The following is a 25077-nucleotide window of genomic DNA, read 5'->3' on the forward strand; positions in this document are numbered from 1 at the left end:
AAGGGATCGATTGTAAACAATCAATAATTAAATTAAAAAGAACATGATATTTAAAAAATATATTTAAAAAAAAGGTAACAGGTTGGTAAGAATCCTACAGCTAGTACTAAACAAATTACAAATGTAGTTATCGAGACTATCTTACGACTACAATAAATAAATTGCGATGGCAAGTTTTAAGTACATGCAAAAATATTTCTCCGCCGGTTTAACAAAACAAAATATATAAAATAATAATCGGATAGATTGGAAATTATAAGAATTTAAGCAGGTTAGGTTAATAGTACAGATATATCTAAAATTAAAACTATCGTCATGATACAATAACATGGAGTAATTATCTTGAGCTAGATTTATTACTAATGGTACTTTCGAAGGTAACATAATTTGGTTAAGTTATGGCTTAAAATTTAAATACGTGTTGACGGTATTTATTGTAACGGTGTCTATAACAAAATATAATAGATCAAGACCGGTACTGAAGAAGAAATTTGTTTAAATGGTCGGGCGGCTTTGTACCTTGAAATCCTCTTTGAGAATTTTTATCCACATCACAATTCGATCTTAAGCTTCAGTGTGTATTTAGAATGCGCGACAAATGGGTAATCCTTTATAGTAGTGTGCTCCGCTGTAAAGTTTCTTCGGGGTTGATCTCCAGGAGAGAACGAGTGCTTTCTTGAAAGGTTCAGAGGTACATCCGCTGCAAACTTGCATCACGGCTTTTACTTCTGCCTCTGCTGGTTCTCTCTCATCGACCTGAAATGTGAAAAATATAATTGTTATTTAGCCTTTACTTGAATATAGCATGATTGTATTTATGTAGTTAAATCTTACATTCTTCCTTTGTAAATTCTGTACTGGTAGATTGCCCACAACGCCAGCTAAACCATTGAGTAGGGACTGTTGGAACAATGTCTCGTCTTCTTTGTCTTCGAGTACATCTGGAGTGAGCAAAGCTTCATCGACAATAGATCCATCGGATAATGCTACAAGGCCTCGCTTGTCTTTTTTGCCTGTTACACAATATTAATATTATTTTATGTACGTATTGCGTCAATTGAATATTTAAATTAATTAAATTAAAACTTTGCAATGTGAATATTTTGATGAATAGTTTATAAAAAAAAAAAAAACAAAGATCGCTGCTTGTACCTGCACTTTCTTCAACCAATTCCTTTTCCGGATTATCTCTTTTGTCTCGTTTGTGAGAATCTCTTTTGAACAAATTGTGCGAATTGGCGGTTTCGTCTATATATTGTACATTAGCGGGATTGAGAAGTGATCCTGATAAAACGACAGTAGTACCTTTGCTTGGTCCTAAAGGTCTAGAAGTATATCTTTGACTTTGGTCAACTGGGGATACCGACAAACCGACTAGAGGTACGTGAGCCCCTTGAATATTGCCATTAAACTGATTACTTTGAATGGGCTGAATACTGTTAAGAAACTGTTCCGAGACAATTCTATTCCCGAGTTGTCCGTTAGCGTATTCTTGTTGGAGCTGAAGACCATTAGAAAGTTGGACAGGTATCATTTGTTGCTGAGGACGCGCCAAGTTGAGATTAGCCGGTCTCTGTAATTGTCCTCCAATTAAATAATTTCCGTTGCCCAAAGGAGTGGCTGGAGGCGGTGGTGGTTCAGTGACTGCTTCTGTAGAAGTCTCGAACGGTGTACCGTCATGTTTGAAATGGTGCACGTGATGATGTTTGTGGTCCCTGTGAGCTTTTCCAGCAGTCAAAGCGACGTGGTATAATTGCAGCATCGTGATTTCACCGATAAGGCCTGATTGCTCTGCAATGTAAATAAATATTGGCTTTTATTTGTTAATAAACTTATAAGATTGATTTTTGTCAATCAATAGTCTATACTAAATTAAGGTTTAAATTTTGTCATTTGAACACTTCGACTGACGGTAATTTTGGAATTTTACATACTTATGATTGGCTGTGCCTCGTCCTTTTTATACAAAAGCGATTGTTCTTGACCGCTGATTGCAGATCCACCGCCCTTTATAATATGACCAACGAGCTGTGAATGTTTATAAAAAGAATAAATAAATACGACTATAAATAGTAGAGATAAATAAAATACGAACTCAATTGAAACTGTTAAAGTGGCAATGGTTGCCAAGTAGTTGTCTCTCCGCAGCTTTAAAGGCAATAAATACGACAATAATCTTTGCACAATTTTATTGCATCTTTCTTCTTATTTCCTTTTAGTGATATTCATTTAAAATGACATCACTAATTGCGTTTATATAATGTATAAATAAATGAATTGATGTCAGTGAGGTCAGGCGGATACTGATACCGTCAAAGTTAACTCATTACAACTAATTACGACGTGTGGTATGAAGCGAACTAAACAGTATTAGGCAACTGGTTCTCAATTTACGTACAAGTTATAATATAATTGCAATTTTCGTACATTTCATATTTTAAATTTATAACATATGTAAACTTACCCTATTATGGAAACCTCTTCCTACTCTTTCACCGTTTACCCAAATCTGCCACTCGCCTGTTCTTCCATTCCATGATTGGCAAGCGTGGTACCACCTTTAAAGATAAAAAAAGTGAAACGAATGTTAGTTAATCTCATCGAAGTATTTTGAAATGAACAATGAAATCCTTATATATTATATTTTATTTGCTTATAATCGATTGTCTGCTATGAAATTTTTTTAAATTACAGTATGCTGAAACATTTTAAAGTAAAATATACTGTCTTAGTACCTTGGTGGTTTGTTAAGCTTTATTTCATAAAAATATCAATGATTGGAAAATAATTCTATTAATAATTTATGATAATGAATAACTCCTTTGTATTGGAAGTACAAGACAAATATTTCAAAAAAGGAGCCTAATGATGGATGAAGTAGCAGTCAATCATTATTTGTATGTTGGTAATGATACCGAATAGAAATTCGGTATCATTTCATACAGTTTGACAAACTTTTTTTTGATAGGTTTTAGTTTTATCTTCTTTCTATACTACAATATTACAATTGAGAAAATAACTCTGTCTGTCGCTCTTTTACTGACAAACCAATTAACCTAATTTGACGATATTTGGTATGAAGCAAACTTGAACTCCAAGGAAGGACATAGGCTACTTTTTTGCCTGACACATGACAACAAACCCCTAAAACGCCAGCGGTGCGGGCGACAACTAGCCATTAAATAAATGCAACTCCTCGCAACGTGTTCATATTTCTATCAATAATAATCACGTGCAATATCGATCTCTAGTCGCAGCGAGCGATGCGGGCGACAACTAGCCAATAAATAAATGCAACTCCTCGCAACGTGTTCATATTTCTTTTAATAATAATCACGTGCAATATCGATCTCTAGTCGCATACTAGTAGAACCAATCTATAAGCGTTCACGTATTTACCTCACTTTGCGACTCTATCAGGACTACAATGATAATTACAGTTGACGTTTGACTTTCGTCATGTTTGCATTAGAGTTGCCTTCCGCGTGTGTCGTGGTCGTGTTTTGTTTCTCGACGCTTTCATCGCATTAAGCTCTTACAACAAGTTCCTACAACAAGCTCTTACAACCAGCTTCACTACTGCGAACTTACTTTAGTTTAGTTCAGTGGTGTTGTTATTATGCGTGCGACGTATGTAGGTTATATTATATTGCTGACTTCGGATCTTATATCCTTATACAGTGACTGGGAGCAATAAGATTTCGTTTTGTTTCACATGATTGATAGTCTTTCGTAAATGTAATTCGAATACATATGCACCGTCCTCGTATATTGAGAAATAAATCACGTCGTATTCTACAAGACTGGGCTTTGCTTACTTAGATTACAACGTGTTAAGATAAATCAGCATCTAAAATGTTACTTAATCTCATTTTTATTTAGTATACCGTATAATGCATATCTATATCAGTTCTTGTATATCTTTGAGACGAATAGACATCATAGCCGTTTGATCTATCGCCATGAAAGTTGACACATATGTATGGATACCGCTTGATTGGAAACTAGAGACAACTGCTCTAGCGATCTACTTCTACCATCCAACCGTTAGCCATGAAAATTGTATACATAACAGGTCGTCTCCCGATTTTCACTAGTATTTTAATAATCTTCTTAACAATAACAGACTCCATTTATGATGTAATTTTAAAATTTCACTCCATATGAACTATTCTCGTCAACGATACACAATGTAGAACAATAATAACAGAGAAATTCACAGCGTAATCACTTTGATTCAAATACAGGAAGTATAAAGCGAGTATGTATGTTTTAGGGAAAATACAGTTTTTTTTTTTTAATTATAGGGGGCAAATGAGCAGGAGGCTCACCTGATGGAAAGTGATTACCACCGCCCATGGACATCTGCAACATGAAGGTTGCAGGTGCGTTGCCGGCCTTTTAGAAAGGAGTACGCTCTTTTTTTTAAGGTTCCCAAGCCGTATCGGTTCGAAAAAACCGCCGGCGAAAGCTGGTTCCACAGAGCGGTTGTGCGAGGTAGAAAATGTCTTAAAAATCGCGCTGTTGTGGATTTTGGGACATCTAGGTGGTGCGGGTAATAGATAATCAGGATGAACGTTGTTCACAATTTTGGTAAATGAAGCTAATATTTCGAGTACGTTATTCAATAGCATACATTCCACTGGCGCCCATAAAGCAATCAAATACATAGTTAAAATATTTTGGAGCAGTATAATAACTATAATCGACATAATAAATTGAATTTATACAGTATTAATTATTTACCTGAGGAAACCTGTGTTTTCATACCTTTTATATGTACCGAATGTACATAAGGGCTACATGTACATAATACAGAAGGATTTTTTGGAAAGAAAGATATTTAAAATTTAAAAGTAGCAGTAATATATTTTAAATGTAAATCATGTTTATAATTATCAGATCTAATAACAATGTGAACTGCAATTTCTTTTAAACTATATTGATAGCTATGTTTGTTTTAAGGAATTTCTATCTCTTTTTTTGTTCTGCGGCCCGTAAAACATAACGCCACGATGACGCCATGATGACACCACATAAAAAAATACTTCTATTTCAGATCGATGTTTTGCTTATATTTTATTATTATGCAAAATTGGTAACTTCTAATTTGACCCTTTAAACAAATAATATAAAAAACATTTCGATTTATTTAACTATAAATAGAGATATAGAAACAATTTTATATACAATTATTAGCCTTAAACTATTATACATCGATCGTTTTCTCGTGGACATTCATTTCTATATGGAAATTAATTTTCTTAGAAGTATAAATAAAGTCGATTCAATGTTAAATTATTTCAATTTGTTACTAAGTATTCACCCTAATGACTAAAGAACCTCAGACCTACTAGGACATCAAATCAAAAGGAAACCGTAGACTTTAAGTAGAATTTACGTAGTAGAGATCATTTACGGAAACGATATTGAACTCTTCTAAGTGATTGGGCTTTTATTTATGAAAAATATTTTTAGGTAATAATTTTGGTATAAATGAATATAAATAAATATAATAAATATAAATGATATTTGATTTTGTATTCGGGTATTTATTTCTTTTTGTGTAAATCAAAAATAAATTTACTTACGTATTAAGTTTCAACGGATAGTTGAGTCTGAAAAATGTCTGTCCGTGCACAGCCATACTGAAGTAACTCGCCTCTTTGGTGTTTGATATCCATGCTGAAATTTCCTTTGGACTGTCTCCGACTAAAAAAAAGTTCAGCAATAAAATAATGTATATTGTTTAAAATATATCAATATGGAAATATATATATACATAAGTATATACATATGAATTTGAAATAAGTTGGTGGTCTGGTAAATTGGTCACATGATGGTAAGCGACCACCATCTACTGCTGTAAGCCTCGTTAATATTACCAATGCACAATATTCGAATAAGAAGTTACGTCTCTTGCGTACTGTATAAGTACAAGTAACAATAAAAAATATAACGATGAAGATTTCATTATATTATTAGTATAGAAAATTTAGAGCAATACAAAACTATAGCAGTGGTGAACTAGGTTATACTTTTGCATATCACAAACTCTACCACATTTGAAAGCATTTTTTTTGTATGGTACATATATTTCTTAAAAATGCAACAGTTTTAAGCAAGATTGAAATGTAGTGTTTTTTAAATAACTTCGAAGATAATTTACAGGACATGTTGTAAAGTTGTCTTAATCCCTCTAATGAAAGTTTGAATTATAAAAAAATTTTGCGAGCTTTGGGCTATCACACTTCATTGTAAAAGCTTTTTATTTTAATTTATTTCTATTAAAAAATAAAGACGGTATAATCCTACCCTGAAATTACCCTGTGGGTTTGGGATACAGAAAGCCAACAAAAAAATAAACTTCTAAAAAGCATACTTATAAGGATTTATTTTAAAACGATACCAACAATTTTCAATTTCTTTTAGCGTAATCATATTAAAAACAATCTCGCCGCGCGCATACGTCTCCTTATATTGTTGTAAAATGTTATCTTTTATTTATCTATTTTGTTCAATTAACTCGTTGGTTGGTCTTTGCTTTACAGGCAGAAGAGACCAGGATAGAATAGTTTTTTAATTTGCTGCCAACTTTCTCAGTAGACGTCGACAGTTTAAAACTTAGTAGTGTACACTACTAACTCAGAAAGTCCATAAACATGAATTTAAAATGAATTATGAAATAATGGGAGTAGAAAATCTATGCTTGCACATATGCCCTGAATTATATATTGTACAGTCGGTTAGTATCGCTCGGAAACTAAGGTGACGTCAATAAGTATTCTGTATATATATTTAATTTTGCTTTAACTTACTCAATACCTCAAGGGTTAGCTGGTATATATCCCTTGTTGTGATAAGTGGAACTTCGTCGAAACATTGAGCAAATCGTATAGCAAACCCCGTAAATTTACAGAAATTTAATTTTTAATTAATATAACAATAGCAAGTTTATTACGAAGCTTGTTTAGGAATCGCGATTGTGTGGAATTGTTTGTCAAAAACTAATTTTACATCATCCATACCCGTATACACATTCCGCTCACTGATTTACAATAGACCAATTTAAAGTATTAACCTCATTTTGTGTGTTTTGAACGTATAAAGTCTGTCATATCGATTATAGCATGCGAAAAATTGGAAACGTTACGATTATTCATTAATGCAGGCGTACAATTCTTATTATTCCAAATAAGGCGTCGCAAGTTAACCCACTGATCTACATTTGTGTATTGAACGGACAGAATATTATGTAAATATTATAATTATGTAATATTAATTAATCGGTAAGTTCGACATGGTTGCGTTGCCAGGCGGTCTTAAGTTATGAATATTATTGAATATCAATGACTATTACGACAGCTTCAATCGCTGTTACATAAAAAACATTCAGGGAACTACTCGTTCAACAATGTTGTCTCCTTCTTTCTAATGTGAAATCGATGATGATAGACAGAGATATCAGTGTTTAATTAAACACCCGATAAATAACGTTTGCAAAAATAAGCGATTAGTTAGGTTATTTTGCTAAAATGCAGCTAAAGTAATATTTGTATATAAGTTGTGCAAAAATAAACTAAAACTTAAAGCGAAATCTTATTTTAAATAAACGCCAGTAAGAGGATTTGTTGTAATCTGTTTGTGAAACGTGTCGTGTCCTGTATGCGGTGTCCGAAGAGCACGTGTATTTTATTATAACACTTAATATCCTGTAAAATGAAAATATAAATGCTTTACCTTATATTCAAATAAAACTCCTTTGATGTTTTTAACATAACATGAAACGAGATTTAAGCAAATAAGAATGTTGTATTGCATAAAATGTAAGATATAATAATGCTAGATATTCATATTATATAGAATAAAAGTAGCCTTGAAATCACCTCCTTCCTTTTGAGAAAGAGGTTTAAGGCTTTATCCGCGACATTGTTCCAGTTCGGATTGGTGTATAAATATGTTGCTGATGCAGTTTTGCATTCAATAAATGCGTGTTTCCTCGTTTTATTTTAGCTCATCACCATATGAGATGATCTATAAACACAAGTGAAGCACATATAAATTCGTTAGCGCTTATCTGGGTTCCAAAACACAATCTACGTTTAAGATTCGTATGTTCTAATTTTTAAATAAACGACAAAACGTTTAAATATTAAATTGACGTATTTACTAATGAATACTTTAATAAAAGACATATCCAGCACTTCTAAGGAAACTGAAAAGCAATTCTGAGTCATTTACCAACAAATTGCTCTTAGGATAAATTGTTCAATCTATAGATAAATTTCGCGGTGTGTAAAAGGTTTGATCACGACTTCGCTTATGCAACTTGCCTCAAACTGCCACACTGTATTTTGTAACATGTGTCAATAGGTAGGGTAAGTTTATCGCGTGAGTAAATTTAATCTTGCCATTAGTGCGTGTAGACCTTTACATTTGTGTATATGTAAGGTGACGACGATTTAACTGAAATCCACATGAATTTCAGATTTTCTTAAAACAACTAAAATATTAACAAAGTCGTGATGGAGGTTTATATGACGTCATAAGTTTTTTTCCATCACAAGTCTTAAAGTCAAAACTTAATTGTAAATTTCATCATTGCCTACTTATCAGAACACGTGAATCTTATACTATGATTGCGAGATCAAGCAACTGTTACACTATTGAATTTTCTTATTGTGTTTACAATTCATCGCGCATTCAGCGGTTAAGGAAAACATCGTGAGGAAATCTTAAAAATCTCTTTTCAGTGCAGTGTGTGGTAACGTGGTCATTGGTAAAATAAGAAAAATTAAGCAATCTACTTAACTACTGGAAACTAAGATGTTATGTTCCTTACGCCTGTTACATTTTACACTGGCTCACTCAACCTTCGGAACACAACAGCAGTAATTGCTGTTTGGTGGTAGCATATGTGACGAGAGGTAGAGCTGAACAAAGCCCTACCACCAAGTGAAACAAACATAAGTGTGTATACGCCAATCCATATTGGAGTAGATTGGTGTAATAAGCACCAAACCACGAGGACATGTCAACAGAAACTTGAAGATTTTGTATAAATGGCCTCTATATTATTACTTGATTCGTTATTTTGAAATGAGATCAAACCTTTAAAACCAGTTCTAATGTTTCCGCGACGAAGTTACTAAATATGTATGCGTTGAGAATTTATTACAACGGAGGTGTGGTAAATTACAACATTATAATTAAATGGTACATTCGATTAACAGTGTAAAGGTTAATCTGTTTTATAGACATATCATAGCGCTTAAATTAAATCAATATACTATCAGCGCCCCGAATATCACTCCACTCTTGACGTTAAAACAGACCCGGCTACTTTAAGCCCCGTTGCGTAATTGATTCGATTAATCACCAAAACTCCCGTGATTTTTTTATGCAAACCATGAAAATCATTACTTAAATTTAACATTGAGAGTATATTATAAAAATAAACGAAATAAATCCAGTGGGAAGGCGTCTTATGTTCCAATAAAGGCGCTTATAATATGAGTAGTGCATAAAGCGTTACCGCAAAAGTTTAGAAATTCAAAGAGAATTATTAACGACCTACACTCTCTACTTATTATATTGTCTAGGTTATGTTCACATCAAAAATAGCTTTCAGTGTACATAAAACATAAGTACACACCAGAAAAGAGCCGAGATGGCCTAGACCACATCGACTCCAGTTTTTATTTCGGTTCGGTAAGCACCACTAAATTGTCATATGTTTAATTTATGTTTAGTATTCATCTCATGTTGGGCGTTGAAGAAACTTATATCCACACTTTCCACATTGGAGTAGCGTGGTGGAATGAGCTTCAATTTATGTCCCAAAAAGAAAACCTTTACTTTTACGTACCCGAGTATGAAAATAGGGGGTGGTCTTCTGAGTGATTATGGAACTTGGTCCACATACAGAGTGTGAACTCTTTAAGATCGGGAAGAGTCGTTTCATATTCCACGTACTGGTAGAACAGTTCCTGGTTCATAGATACTTTGTATACACTGCAGGAGTCAGATCCTGGTGAAGGGGCTGGGTTATATAGATTCGATGCCTTGTTGGGTGTGAACGAAGGGGGTCTGGGTTGGAGCGGCCTTCGATTAACAATCTTCAATTGAGAACTGAAATAGAATAGATTAATTATAATTCTTTATGTTATTAAAAAATGGTTTTAGTATTTTATAAAGTTCTTTCAAATAAAAATAATATAGTTATAAATTTAAAGTTATTAATAAAGCAAGGATATCTTTCCCCTGACAAATGTTGTCACTAGATTGAAATTCAACACTGTAACGAGCTTCAAAGTTCAATTGTATAATAGAAATTTTGCCAGCTCTTCAGCTGTCTCATGACAAATTATAATAGTTCCATTCGAAAATGTAGACACTTTTTATTCGTATAAGTATTATATATATGTATATATATTAAATTAAATCCATAACTTTAATCTATATATCTAAGACCACCGATAAAATTATCTACGCGATCGTATCAAGCAACAATTGGTAAATTGAAGCATACATGAATTACTCTTTGAATTTTTTTATTAGTCACAATAACGGAATGTAAATTACGGCCTTTAATAAACAAACGATATTATAATATCAAAAAAAATATATTTATAATAAAAACCGTATAATATTTTGTTGCTCATATCGTCTGTACATGCTTTAAAGTTATGAAGTCTCCTATCAGAGTGTCAAATGTCGATTCTGTATAAAGATTTACTACGACATAAAAATTTTCCTTTCTACGCCATTTTGAACTATTAATTATAAACTGGAGGCATATTCTAATAATATTTACAATGATGGAATAGACGAATAGAGTCTCGGACGTCGTCGATGTCGTAAATAATAATGAATAAGCAGAACGGTACCCTCTTTATGACGTAGCTCGTAGAGCGCTATATCATTATACTCGAATTAATATTACATTACCTTGCGTCCAAAGATCTTTCAGGTGACTTTGAATAAGTTGAATAAGCGAGTGGCGTATCCGGTATAATAGGATGCCAGTCAGCCTCGCCTGCTATCACTGCCACTAACGACGCACACAATATTACTATCCGCATCTTCTGAAACAATATTTACTTAATTACATATCTTGATGTATTAATTAATTACATTAAGCTACATTCGAACATGAAATATCACTTTATAAATTGTATAATAAAAATATAAATTAAATGTTACATTTTCAAAGTATGGATATAAGCTTTCCTTTGTTATGATACAATCATTGAAATCCATTAAGTATGATGTAATAACGGAGATTGTAATTTAGTTTATTCGTTATAAAATATATTTATTAGCTTAAATTAAATAATTAGTATAATTAAATACTGATTTTAACAATAATCAATCAATTAATTTGTTATGAAAGCGATGTAGTCACGTTTCGGGTATTATTTCGCGGTGGTGGGTGGTAGGGTTTGTGCAAGTCAGGGTAGATACGTCATCAGATATTCTACCGCTAAACAGCAATACTTAGCGTTGGGTTTCGGTTTGAAGGGTAAGCGAACCAATGTAACTACAGGCACAAGGGACTTAGCATCTCAGTTTCCAAGGCCGGTGGCGCATCGGTTATACAATTGATGCTTTATATTTCTTAAGGTGCCAATGTCTGTCTGATGGTCACCCACATTCCTATATAAAAATCTAACATATTTTCATAATATACTTATGTGAAAATTTGCTTCACTATCTTCCGTCCGTGACTTCGGTCGCTATGATTAGGAGAGAGGATCTAGTATTAAATAGTATATGTGATATGTCAGTCCTGTCTCTATTCCGATTTCCATCCGTCCGGCCGTTTATGCGTGATTAAGAAACAAACATCCAAACATACAAACTTTCACTTTTACAGTATCTTGAGACATTGGTATCTCTCGAAAGTAATACTAGATGATTTTATTTTTGGCGTAAATGTAAAATAGTAAGTAAGTATAGTAAAAGAGCATGTAAATCCCATTGCTGGTCTAAGTCGTTTGTTGATCCAACGCGGTTTGGAAGAAAGAGCAGGGAGCATTGGAGGCAACACAGGTAGCAGATTTTCATTAAAAACAAGCAGGTTTCCTTGTGGTGTTTTTCTTGAGCTCCCGACTCGAGATGAATTATAAACACAAGCTAACATGACAGGCTAAGAGTCAGTGGTTACTGGGAAATTGTTTCAAACTGAATATAAAAGCAATCGAGTGAGTAAATCGGCACGTCACCATCATTAAAGTTTCTTTTTCTTAGATAGAGCAAAGAACGGTTTGGTAGTAATTTTATTATGTTTGTTTATATTTATGTTTAGCGCCAGATATTTCCTAGGACCGACATTAATGTATACTTATTAAAGTTTTTGCTGTATCACTAGATATATTATAAAGGGCTCGACTGCACTTCAAAAAACATTACATTTTTTTCCTATTATTATATATTTGCTATTTTTTTTAATAAAGCCTCCTTTGTCGAATTATCGTCCCAACCACAATATCTGACAACATTTAATTTACTAAATATATAAATTACTTATACGAAAAATTCATTTGCACGTTTTTCGCTTAGCATATCCGACAGTGTCAAGTTTATAGCTAGTAAAATGTATGAAAGTTGAGATTAACGAGATAAAGGCGCGGTTACGGCAGACAGTCGAACGGGCGCCGAGGGAAAAGTGGTATTACGTGCAAAACACGCACACGCGTTCGCCTGTGCACCGCCTCGCTTCACTGACCACGCGGCCGACCGACATTAAGCGTTATTCGAGAAACGCGCCTCACCGTTGCGACATATGTACACTTTGAACGATTACCAAAAATCTATATTACACAATCGAACATGTTTACGGCTTATTATGAAAACTTGAATTCGATTTAGTTTTATGGCTGTAACAATGTTAGTTGTCTAACTTGTATTATGAATCAGATAAGAGATTTGCCAGTGGGGAGGGCACGCGAATCTTGACCAAGTATCGCGGGTTCAAACCTCATGTCCTTAATTTCTGTTTATAATTAATCTCGTGCTCGGTGCTGAAGGAGCAAATTGTTAGGGAACATTCAAATGCCGTATGGAAAACAGTCAAATGTTTAACGAAGTATTCTCGTTAAAAGGAGAGGAGATCGTAATCCAGTACACGTTAAAGGCTTTTGCTAATTCTGATACTACTACGATTCATATAGGATTACACGTGCAGTTTTTACGATGTAAATGATTTAAATTACTGCAGATTGTGATATAAATGTAATCAATTTTGAATTGAGTGAAGTACGACTTTCAATCAAACAGATTTGCTTAATATTAATTGAATACCGCCAAACATAGACATAATAAATACGTTTTAATTACATTATACATTGCAAATCTATCCGCTTTAGTTGATATCACAACGAATGCGTTTTATTTACGATCTACTCAGTGACGTTCCAAACCGGCGATTGCTTCCTGTTAAAAAAAAAATTGGTATTGAGGAAAAATGTTTCAACAGTTCTAAAGTATCTTAAGAACCGTCATGACCCAGTTAAACCACCACAATCAAAGTACGAGATTCGAGTCAATTCAGGATGAATGTCATTGAAGTAGTTAATTTGTTTTTACATTTTATTTCGCTAAATTCATGTCTCAATTAAATGTCGATTATCCTTTTAATTTATAAAAGTTGAAAGCTGCTTATAAAAATTAGAAAAATATTGCAATGATTCTGTTTTACAATATACAAACTTTAATCATTATAAAATCATTGATTTTCTATTCTAATTATTATAAAAAATAAATATTGGACAACATCACATACATTACTCTGATCCCAATGTAAGTAGCTAAAGCACTTGTATTATGGAAAATCAGAAGTAATGGCGGTACCACAAACACCCAGACCCAAGACAACATAGAAAACTAATGAAATTTTTCTACATCGACTCGGCCGGGAATCGAACCCGGGACCTCGGAGTGGCGTACCCATCAAAACCGGTGTACACACTACTCGACCACGGAGGTCGTCAAACGTTTCAAATTATTTTTCATCAAACGTTTCAAATTGCAGTGTTAATAACTTTGATGAGATGTAATAATTTTTATACATTATTATTCAATACTCTCCATGCGCTTCGGCTTCGCACGGGCGTAATTTACTGATAAAGAAAACGATATGATATATCTAAATATAATTTAGTAGCACTCAGAAATAATGTAGCTTTCTACCAGTGATTTATTTTATATACAAACAAATACCTTTTGCCTCTTTACAATATTAATATAGATGCTTAAAAATACTATGTTCACTATGCCCATAATAAAACTAATTAGAGGTTTTAGAACGATGCAGGAAACTATTATAATTCAATTTGCTATAATATTAGCATGTTATAAGCTCCGACAATTAGTGATTATCTCTGGAATTAACCGTGAACAAGTTGGAAAGCGCAAACGAGCGCACATTTAATGGCTCTACATACCGAGCACTTGCAAAATCCATTGATCAATAACGGTTAATTAGTCGGTCATGAACTATCAATAGTTCAATCAAATTAAATTATTTTATTCCATTGTATATTCACAAGTATTTTTTAAAAGTCGAGTGTTAACGTCGCCTCGCAATATGAATTATACTGAGTACCTAGTAATCACTAAAAACAATAAAATCACCAAACGCAACTTAAATACGAAAACATTGTATAAATCATATAAGCCAGAATCGTTCTATGTCAGATGTATATGTTTTACGGAGTAGGTTTTACTAAAGAGTAAATGTTAATAATAACAATATTAATCGTATTAAAAATATACATAGATATGTTCATAATAAAGAGAAGATATTGAGCTTATACGAAATGCAATACGTGACTAGGTATGTTTCGATCAAATTTCACTTTTGAATAATTCATGACAATTTTTTTCACGTCGGTAATATGATGGCAAATAAATTTAATCCGATTCACTTAATTTGTCTTTGAAATCTTAATAGTGCTTAGCAATCGTAATCAAAATTTAAATATAGACATTTCTTTTAAATATTCCGATTTAAATCGATTTAAGTAAAGACTGAGGCTTATATTCATTGGAACCTATGATATTAGCAATTTGGAATGTAGTATGAATTTTCTCAGATCAATTTCCTTGTTAATCATTGTGTCAATTTTAATGAAGATTTAAATAGGTTTTAACTCGAAAACTTGACCTTTCCGATAAAAAATATAAACCCCTTATGCGCTACTAAATGTGGGATCAAATTATATTATTATAAATTCTGACTTCAGATTGATGAGTGGATTAAATCCTTGCAACACTAACGTTGAAACAAAGAGGATGAGTTTTTATTTGGTGAATATTATATTAATCCAACAAAATAAAATCTCGTATTCGACCGTGTACGTATACCAGGAATTGATATTTGGTACAAAGGTATTATTATTCATACCTTTTAAATATATTACACTTCTGTTAAAATTCGACAACATAAAATAAATATTATTTTGTTAATTCATTATGTAATGATTTCAAAGGTAAGCTAAATACAGCGTTTTTATTTAAATTAATTTGTTTTTTCAAGGTATCATGATTGGTATGACGCAATCTAATTTTTATTTGGTCGTTTTGGTTTTTTCTATAAAACTTCAAGTACTTCCGTGCTCGTTTGAATGTGATTTATGTTATAAGGTAAACTCCATTAATAATTATAAGCAGAATTAATATATATATAGACATTAAAATCTATTCATAAATATCACACTGCTAAACAATGAGCTCTTGTTTTTTTAAGAAAAAGCTAGAAGCGTGGTAGACCGCTGCTTCCCTATTTGGTTTCAAAGACAATGTTACCTTTGTCTTTCAAGTTAAAACACAGTGAATTTAAACCCACAATCTGTGATTAACATTCGCATATTGGGTCCAATAGGCCAAACGGGGCTAGTAATAATTTGCAACAAACCGGTCGTCATCAGTATTCGGCCCTGTTATACGTACTTGTGATGTTTTTTGATGCACAAATTATTGTGAAGTTACTTTATTAAACCTGAAGCTGAAGAATCTTTATTAAACCAATCATTGCCTTTGCTATACTTTATGCACCTATTGTAACGACGTTACAAACGGAATATCCAATAGCAAACGATGAAAAATGACCGTATATAAAATTGCCTGCAGTGAGGACTCGGATTTCCTTTATTTCTTATCTCTCATTACAGTAGACGATAAGAAGGCGAATACTAACGCTAACAATAGCAGTTGAACAACAGGATAATATAACTCAATTGTTTTTAAAAAGATCGTGTACAATTTAAACAGTTATTTTTTTAATTTCATGTTTATTGTATAATAGACATTGTTATTGTTACCCTAAGGAATGCTCAATCGCCGTGGCCAATGCGCCACGCTTGTGAACTTAGATTTTTGAATCTTGTGTCTTTAAATACACTGAATTACTCACCGTTCAATCCGGAACATAACAATAGAACATGCTATGCGATCAGATGCTGCTATCCCAGATGGGTTTGCGTTTTTGCACAAAGAGCTAAAAATATACAATTATCAAAAACTTACTTTTACATTGAATAAAGTATATTTACATTCTGATTATGACTTTTTTGATTCTTAACTTTATCTCCGTATGATATAGATGAACAGTGTTAACAATGCTTGTTTGAGATTGAGAACTGTTTTTATGAATCCCTAAAACCGGAGAGCTTGTCTATGTGCGTTGAGGAAAGTAACAGTATTTTGGGCTTTCTATCTAGTTGTAGCATGGATAAAACCTTTTTATTTTTGTAAATATCATGATTTAGCTTTTAACACAGATTTGGAGTGGCTAGCCAACCGCTTCGTTCTGCGTAAAGATACCTTTGTATATAACAAAGCCATTTTAACGTATTCACGCCCAGCTCACTGAATGTGACATTTGCAGTTCAATTCCGTGTGAGCACCATTGAGATTCTGATTGGTTAATTTTTGTTCGTAATTTATATCGTGTTTGGCGATAAAACCTCATAACCCGCAGTAGAGCAGCGTTGTAGAGTCTGCTGTCAACGTTATTTACAAAAGGATCGAGGCGTGAACGAAGTCCTTATCTAATTCTCTGTTTATTTAAAAGGCAAACTCTACTTACGTGCCAAGTTTCATTCGAACCCCTAAAATAGCGTTGGCATGAATGATCAAGAAACTTTCAACCGTATATGCTTTAGAATTTTATCAATCTTATTAATATTTAAGTAAAGATATATTTTAAAGTCATATACAATTTTGTTATTCTTTCATTGAAAACATACCTCTTCGCGAATAATTTTTGATCCACCGATTGTATCAAACGAAATGTTGTTTACACTAAGCTTAGTAATAATAAAAAGGCTTTAATCTTCTATTTCGTTATTAAATAACTTTCATGAGCTACAAGTCAACTTTTCTGCGTTAAGCGGATATTTTGAACGACCACAACAAGACTTAAAATTTCTCTAAAGTAAAGAAGTGAGATCACTGGCACATAGTATATTGGTAAGCAAAAACACGTAATAGAAAATAATGTCAATCGGTAACGCTCAGAACGCTCAAAGAATGCGCGATGCGAGTTCGAATCGCGTTAGAGAAATTATTCAGACGCCTTACGCAATAACGCTTCCGTGCTATTGCTGCTCGGGCTCTCCCAGTTTAATGCGATAAAGCTGCAGCTAGATCTGCACTAAGCTGCGGCGAAGATGGCATCGCTGTATTTTCAGTGTATTTTTTCACCACAGTATTCATTATAATATTTTGGTCTATTTTACATGCGACGATGATTCTTGCCATGCCATACATAAATAAAGGAAAATAAAGCCGCGGGTAAAAACTATTAGTTTTACCATACATTTAAAAATATTTTATAATCATTGTACTGTTTCGATATAGTTGTTATAAAATTTTCTCTGTTTTTTATATTCTTTTTTGGTAGCACAAAAATGTATATAAAATTATTGCGGAGTACGTTATAATGTGCATACTTAATACGAGCGCAATAAAATAGAGAGGAAATCATGAGCCAATAACTGGACGTTAATCCTAACGGCAGTAAATGCTTTTAAATTACAATATGAAAGTTGTATAATATTGAAGAAAACGATAGTTTCGAGACGCGGCACCAAAACAAGCCCAATAGATTATGTTTATCCGTTTTTTAATGTTTTGTCATAAATATTATTAGTTACTAAGTTCCGAACGCAGCTTCAACCGCGTGTTTGTTATATGACATATTTCCGGTATAAAAGTATCCTATGCACTATTCAGACTAATCTGTCTCCGTGCCAAAATATAGTCAAAGTCAAAGTCAAAGTCAAAAATCTTTATTCAATATAGAAGTGTTTACACTTGCGTATTGATAGTCAAAATTGCGATATATTGCGATCCATGCATTAACTCGGTGATTGCGTAACACACATTCATCTAAATATTTATAATATCGTTAAAATTAATAAAATAAAAATATATATATTTCGTACATTTTCGTACGTAACACAATAGCTTATTATGCGATTTTATAATAGCATAATTCAAAGAAATATTCTGTAAAATTAAAATTACTTATATAATAATATCAAAAGTTACATTTGCAGCGCAGAATAATATAAGCTATTATGAAAATAACGTTATTTAATCATCCAACGCAAAACGGTTTCAAATGTCAGAGTTGTACCTACCTGTTATTATTGTAACAACGCAAAATACATTTTCGAATATATCATAAAATGCAAGCAAATTCTTAATTCAATCTAGTGGTTGATCTCAAAACACCATCGGACAACAATCTCATTGTTGCAAATACAACCGTATCAGCATAACTTTCATTTCGAACAGAATTCTTGCGTCATATATTTTCGTTCCTAATATATTATAAGTATTCGCGTGTTTTAACAAAGTGTAAAGTACGGCGTGTTAGTAATTTTAATTGATGTGGAAGTCTTCGTTTTCTTGTCCACGCGTAACGCTGACGTGCGTTCGATGACAGTAATTATTTCTCGTCACGATAAATATTCGCTATATCTTCGTAGACTTCGTTCGTGTAGTGGTTCGTTTATAACCAACGTCTAGGATAAAAATATCAATTTGCATCATTGTGTATATATCAAAATATTGGCCGAAGTTTTGTTGGATCATATTGGCTGACGCTGAAGATTTTTAATAACCGAATGAATTGTTACGATGGCGGCAAAATGCAATGGAAGCGCCGAGTTCAAACTGAATTGCCAACCGGAGTCCATAGCTAGTGAAAACAAAACAAGTTCTAAAAAGAACAAAAACAATCTAATCAATAAAGTTTAACTTAAGAAGTTCTTGAGAAGGTTAGTTACAAAGATAATGTAGCGAATTTCACTTTTTTATATATATGCATATTTTTGTAATTGTTAAATTAATTATACGTAAATAAATAGTATAATTGATATTATTTCGAATTATTAATATTTTTGACGTATTACAAAGTGAGTTTAATTATTTCGTTTTTTTTTTTTTTTATATTGTCATCAAAAGCTTAAAACTACATTAATTGGTCACTTTTATCCAATCATGAACTGAATGATTAAACCTTCGGCTTCACTCAAAAGTTTTGGCGATAGCTGTTAATCGGCTTCGGGATCAGCCAGATATCGACTTTCGGCCGGATACTACTAACCAACGTCTTGGATTGACAGCGAGATTATATATTACGAGAAAAGTCGTGCGATCAATGTTTTCCCTCCTAACTACACTTTAAAGGATACTAATGATGCTTTGCGTAATTTATATTTTTTATTTTATTTAATTTATAATAGCATTATTAGTCGAGGAGATTTTTCGGCCTTGTAAAAATAACAAAAGATAATTATAAAAAAAAATCTCTAAAAAAAACAATTTTAATTTTTGCTAAAAAAATATAAATAAATTACTCAACAAAATGTGAGTACCTTCTTAACCACATACACTATTTTAAATGAACTTCATATTAATCAATACCCGAGCCATGTGGGTGTGCGACACGAAATACAGCCTTCAATGGGATTAGTGAGTACATACTTCAAAGGACGAAATTTAAAATCATTAGTCTTGTATGCGAAAATAGAATAACAGCATTCAAGTTTCAATCCTACATACTACGAACAGTATTCATCACTGTACCGTTGTTTTTTTTTTAAATGAATATTATTCTATTTTATTAGCTGTCAGAGTGCCTATAAAATTACTTTACTTATAAAGAACTTCCTTTAAATATGCCATTAACATTTTCAAAGACATTTTCCATAGTGAACTGATAAAGTTACGGGTGAAATTTTCTTTTGTTACAACAATGTTCTTAATAAAAAAGTATTCTTATTTTTGTACGAAAAAGCTGTCAAGATGTTTACATCCATCTATGCTGATCTTTTTAACATTGTAGGACCTCACAGGTTGTAAGGTAAATGTAATTTTCTTTTTTTTTAAGTATCCTTTGTAGACGTTCTCTTGTTTTTGTATTCTCTTAAATTAAGTTTAACGATAGAAATTAAATAATCCTTTTAAATTTTGAATATTATACAAAATAACAATCTATTTATTCGATCGATTGTTTCGGAATATAAAAGATAATATTAATCAATATTTTTAATTGTTAATTTGGCAAAGTCGGCGGGACGGTCACGTGGGAAATTAAATATTATTTCAAATAAAATAAATAAATGTTATTAAACTCATCATTCACTGGTATTATGTATTAATCTTCTCATAACGTATCTTCAACTTGTATCAAAGACGATATCGAATCAATCAAAATAATTTCGAAAAACTTATACATCAATAAGTTAATTTAAGTTCAAGCTTCAGCCGTTCTCGCCGAATCCAAGAGCAAAAGTATTATTTGGTTCGAATATTTCACGCTAAATGACTATTCTATTCTACGAAACGAATCGACGTTTTAACATTACATTAACAGCAGCACAAAAAACATCGAGTAGACGTTAAAAAGTGTTCTTTCTAAAAAAAGTCACATTCTTTTTCTTATTTTTAGAAATAATGGCCACTGTTAAATCGTTGACAAGGTTAAATGTTTCTCTCAAGGTCACGTAGAGTAATTCGCTTAAACGAGAAGGTCAATGTCAATGTCTATCGATCAATTTAAAGTCATATCGATGTATCGAGTCAATTGATGGCATAATCGATGTTTTACATTTCTAAACGAAATAAACCCGTATGCGGTGTAAGGAGTTCGGTTCCGTTATTAGCATAGCATTGTGTTATTTAACTGAATACAAAATGGATCTATAAACAAATAGTGTTAAACAAGACTATGATAAGTAACTTAATAGACAGAACGAACGCGGTCTCTTAGACCAGAGTTTCTTTCACGATATCCTAAGTTCAAGTCTTCTTAAGTCAAACCAGTTAAGAGTTTTTGGACGAGTAATAATTTTATAAAAAAAATAAACCTTTAAGGATCAATATTACAAGGCGGCTTATTTTTATAGTCGTATTATCTTTCTACTTCAGAGATCCAAACTTTTTGTTGGACGAGTCTCCTCTACTTCAGACAATCATCCGTTTATATATTCTAAATTCTGTTTTTCATTTATGACCATTAATATGATTTAATATATGCAAATTTACAAACGAAATATAACGATGCTACACTGAATGTCTTGAAAAAATTTGATGTTACATAATGTTCCGGTTTTTTTATCGATTTACTAGTTATGGATGAGTTCAGTCTAAGTGAACGTGTAATCTTTTCGTCGAAGACAGTTATCAGTGTCCAACAACGTGGCTTGCGAATTATGACCGGCATTTTACGCTCTGTACGCAATGCTTTGTCGATGTAATATTATGTGTGTGGTTGTTTTTTCGTAATATCGACTACATTGTCAATAAATCCGTGATAGTACAAAAGCTGTAGTAAACTATGAATCCATTTACAGATAGTTTCCTGGTCCACTAGTCCCAGATTGAAGTGCAAAAGCAGTGTATATCTAAGCTATATTGCTTTATAATGTAGCTCCCAAGCTGAATACATCTGAAATAGTTTAACAATCATCGAGAACAAATATATCTAGATATATCTAGATAGATATATATCTCTATCTCGGAATCCTTTAATTGAAAGCATTCGTATACAGGTTTTACGAATTTACACGTAAATACAATGTATTAATACATCATTGTTATTCTGATGGAACGGACATTCTTGTACAAGCTTAGACTAGTTCAGACGGGTGTGAGGATAGAGCAATAATTAAATTTACACTACTTAAACATCAAATTTATATGTCCGAGTTTTATAATAATTTAGTTGAGGAACAGCTGTGATGTTTTTGTCTGTCTGCCTGTTTAAGCAAATATCCAAAGCAAATGCGTTTTGGTCATAATTACATTGTGCGATAATTTGAAAATTAAAGCGACCTAAAACCCTGTCCACGAAAATCCGGCTGAAAGGAACAGACCATAGTACTATTCTCCAAATAATTTGGAACACTATTTGCTTGAGTTAAATCTTAGTAACTTCATGGCCTTTAAGAAATATTCATTATCCCTTACAACGTTAATGCGACACCAGATTTGGAAACTAAGATGTTATTATATTAAGGGACACCTTGTGCCCGGTACACTGGCTCTGTGGCTTTTTTTGCCGTGTGACGGTAGCACTGTACCACCCATCTTTATATATATAAAGGTGGGTGGTACATACCGAGACGAGCTCGCACAAAGCTCTACCATCAAGTTTGCCACATGACGATATAATTGTTTCATTGCGAGTACCTATAGTTTTCTTTTAAATAGTAAATATTTATTATATCAATAATTTTAATGCACGCAATAAAGTATACTAATCAAAATTATCAGATGTATGTGTAAACAATCCTGTAATTTGTATTAAATTCGTTTCTTATTTGTAATTTATTAACATAAACTTTTTCATTATAAAGTTTAATAATTTATTTGTTTTACATATTAATCTGTAGACCATAAAATATTCAATCTCATTGATTAACCATTTAATAGGAAAGGTAACTTTAAGATAATATTATGATTTGGTATGGACCAGTAAGTTGACTACAAAGAATTATAGACTCTGACTTCTGATTACTTTTTTGTATTTTTTTTTAAAGGCGAATGATTATATAAAACATTTCTTCCGCCGTCAATCCGTCGTGCTCGTCGTCCATATTCCTTGTGCTTAAAATTAAACTGGCTCACCCGTCGAACCGAAGCACTATAGTGTTTATACTTATGAATTTAAAACAATGCACATTCAATATTCGTTTTCATTGATATTAAGTACAAAAAGAGCAGAGGTTCAGTGAATACTTAATTAAAACATATACCTATATAAAATATCGCAACATATCTGGTAGTGGATTAATCCGGCGGGTGGTGGTTTGGAGTATTGCAAAAAGTCTGATCAAGGGTATTGAATATATAAGCCGCAAAATGAACACCGAATTCCTTTTTATCTCGCAAACATAAAGGGAATGGTATTACCTTACTATACGACGAATATATCAGCAGGTTAGGACAGTTTAAAATCATCTACTTCCTTTACGAAGCATTACAAAATATTTTTAAAACATTGATAAAGTATGAATCTCATTACAACATAGTCGTCAAATAATATAATTACTTTTTAAACTTAATATAAGATAATTAATAATGATTAAATTAATCGATAAAAATATATCGATTAATATTCGTGATGCATGTTATACATCATTAATAATTACATTACATATAATAATTACATATATATTATAAGTTATTCTATATTCCTATACTATATTATATAGTATAAGTGTAAATCAGGCTTTTAATTATTATTATTAATTGTCTATAGCTCTTATTTTTATATGGACAACTATTCTGAGAAAATGTTTACTGAATATTTATCTGCATATATATTCATAGAGATACCACATAGCGTAGGGTTTACAATTATGTGTTTTGGGTACAAAAACATGTAAGAAAAAAAAAGGAAGGAAGTAGTATATTCTTCCATATAGCATCATGCAGTCTAAAACATCTCAAACACCGACTGATCATTGAGAAATTTTCCAAATATTTTGGTAAGAACAAAGTCCATATTTCTATTATTTCAGAATCTGTTAAAGTAGAGCAATATTTACATAATTATAAATGAATTTAGTGTTTATAAACACTAATTACTTAAAGTATTATTTTTAATTTTTAAATCCTTGAGCAAAAAAAATACCTAAGGCATAGTTTCATCAGTTTCCACGCAAACACCTACTAAGAGATTAATTACTATCAGTGAGCATTATTTAAAGCACCTACACTCGTTTTAATGTATGTATTTTAAATGTATAATAAATAATCATTTTAAAAAGCAGAACAAAGGATTTGAATCAACAAATATTTTTACCAGACAATTATGATAAACAGAAATAGCAAATACGAATAATTAGTAAAATGGTAAAACAGTGCTAATGTTATCCATTTGTAACGTTTTATATATTTATTTGGTAGTAGAACTTTGTGGAAGTCCGTCTAGGTAGGTAAAACTCATCGTAGATTCAACCGCCAAGCAGTATTACTTAGTATGGTTCTGTTCTAGTTTGAAGTGTAAATGAGCCAATTACAGAAACAAGGAAAATAAGTAGTCGGTGGCGCATTAATCTAAGAAATTATTAAAATTTCTTACAGCGCCAATGTCTAGTCAGGTCAGGGCAGTGATGACCATTTATCATAAGAAGGCTCATTTACCCGTCCGCCTAAATATAATATAGATAAAAAGTTAAAAATAGTAATCAAAAATAAAAAAAGTTATTTCAATATATCACAGAGAAAAACACATAAATTAAAGTAATATAAATTATATCGCCGTGCTAGCTTAAACAACTCGCAAAGCATCCACATATATTAAAAAAAAAAACAATATTAATAATTCAATACATTAAAAAAAAATAACGATTATAAAAACTTACGGTAAAGTCTCCAAAGCACCAACGAGACGCGCACACGCAACCACAAACACAAGAAGAACTGACCAGCCAGCGGCGTGTGGTCACCAAGCCACCCCACTCACTACCGACAACGTTTAAGATCACCGATAGCGAAGCCTCATGACACAAATATGACATTTGCCAACCGAGTTACGTTATGTTTCAGAAC

At 32.3% G+C, this 25077-nt stretch overlaps 2 protein-coding genes across 18 annotated transcripts in view; one reads left to right on the forward strand and one right to left on the reverse strand.

Moving 5' to 3' along the window:
* Window positions 1-25077, forward strand: part of LOC113404162 (coiled-coil domain-containing protein AGAP005037) — a 229925-nt gene that overhangs the window by 164361 nt on the left and 40487 nt on the right. The gene's annotated exons all lie outside the window — the stretch shown is intronic.
* LOC113404164 (uncharacterized) lies at window positions 45-25057 on the reverse strand. The gene is made up of 9 exons (XM_026644974.2): window positions 24891-25057; window positions 10951-11087; window positions 9869-10131; window positions 5592-5712; window positions 2465-2558; window positions 1935-2028; window positions 1153-1791; window positions 835-1013; window positions 45-756 (listed from the first exon to the last, which is right to left on the reverse strand). The coding sequence occupies exons 1-9, from the start codon at window positions 25044-25046 to the stop codon at window positions 583-585; spliced, it is 1857 nt and encodes a 618-aa protein (XP_026500759.2). The 5' UTR covers window positions 25047-25057; the 3' UTR covers window positions 45-582.

Source organism: Vanessa tameamea, chromosome Z (assembly GCF_037043105.1).
Source record: "Vanessa tameamea isolate UH-Manoa-2023 chromosome Z, ilVanTame1 primary haplotype, whole genome shotgun sequence".
Lineage (NCBI taxonomy): Eukaryota > Metazoa > Arthropoda > Insecta > Lepidoptera > Nymphalidae > Vanessa > Vanessa tameamea.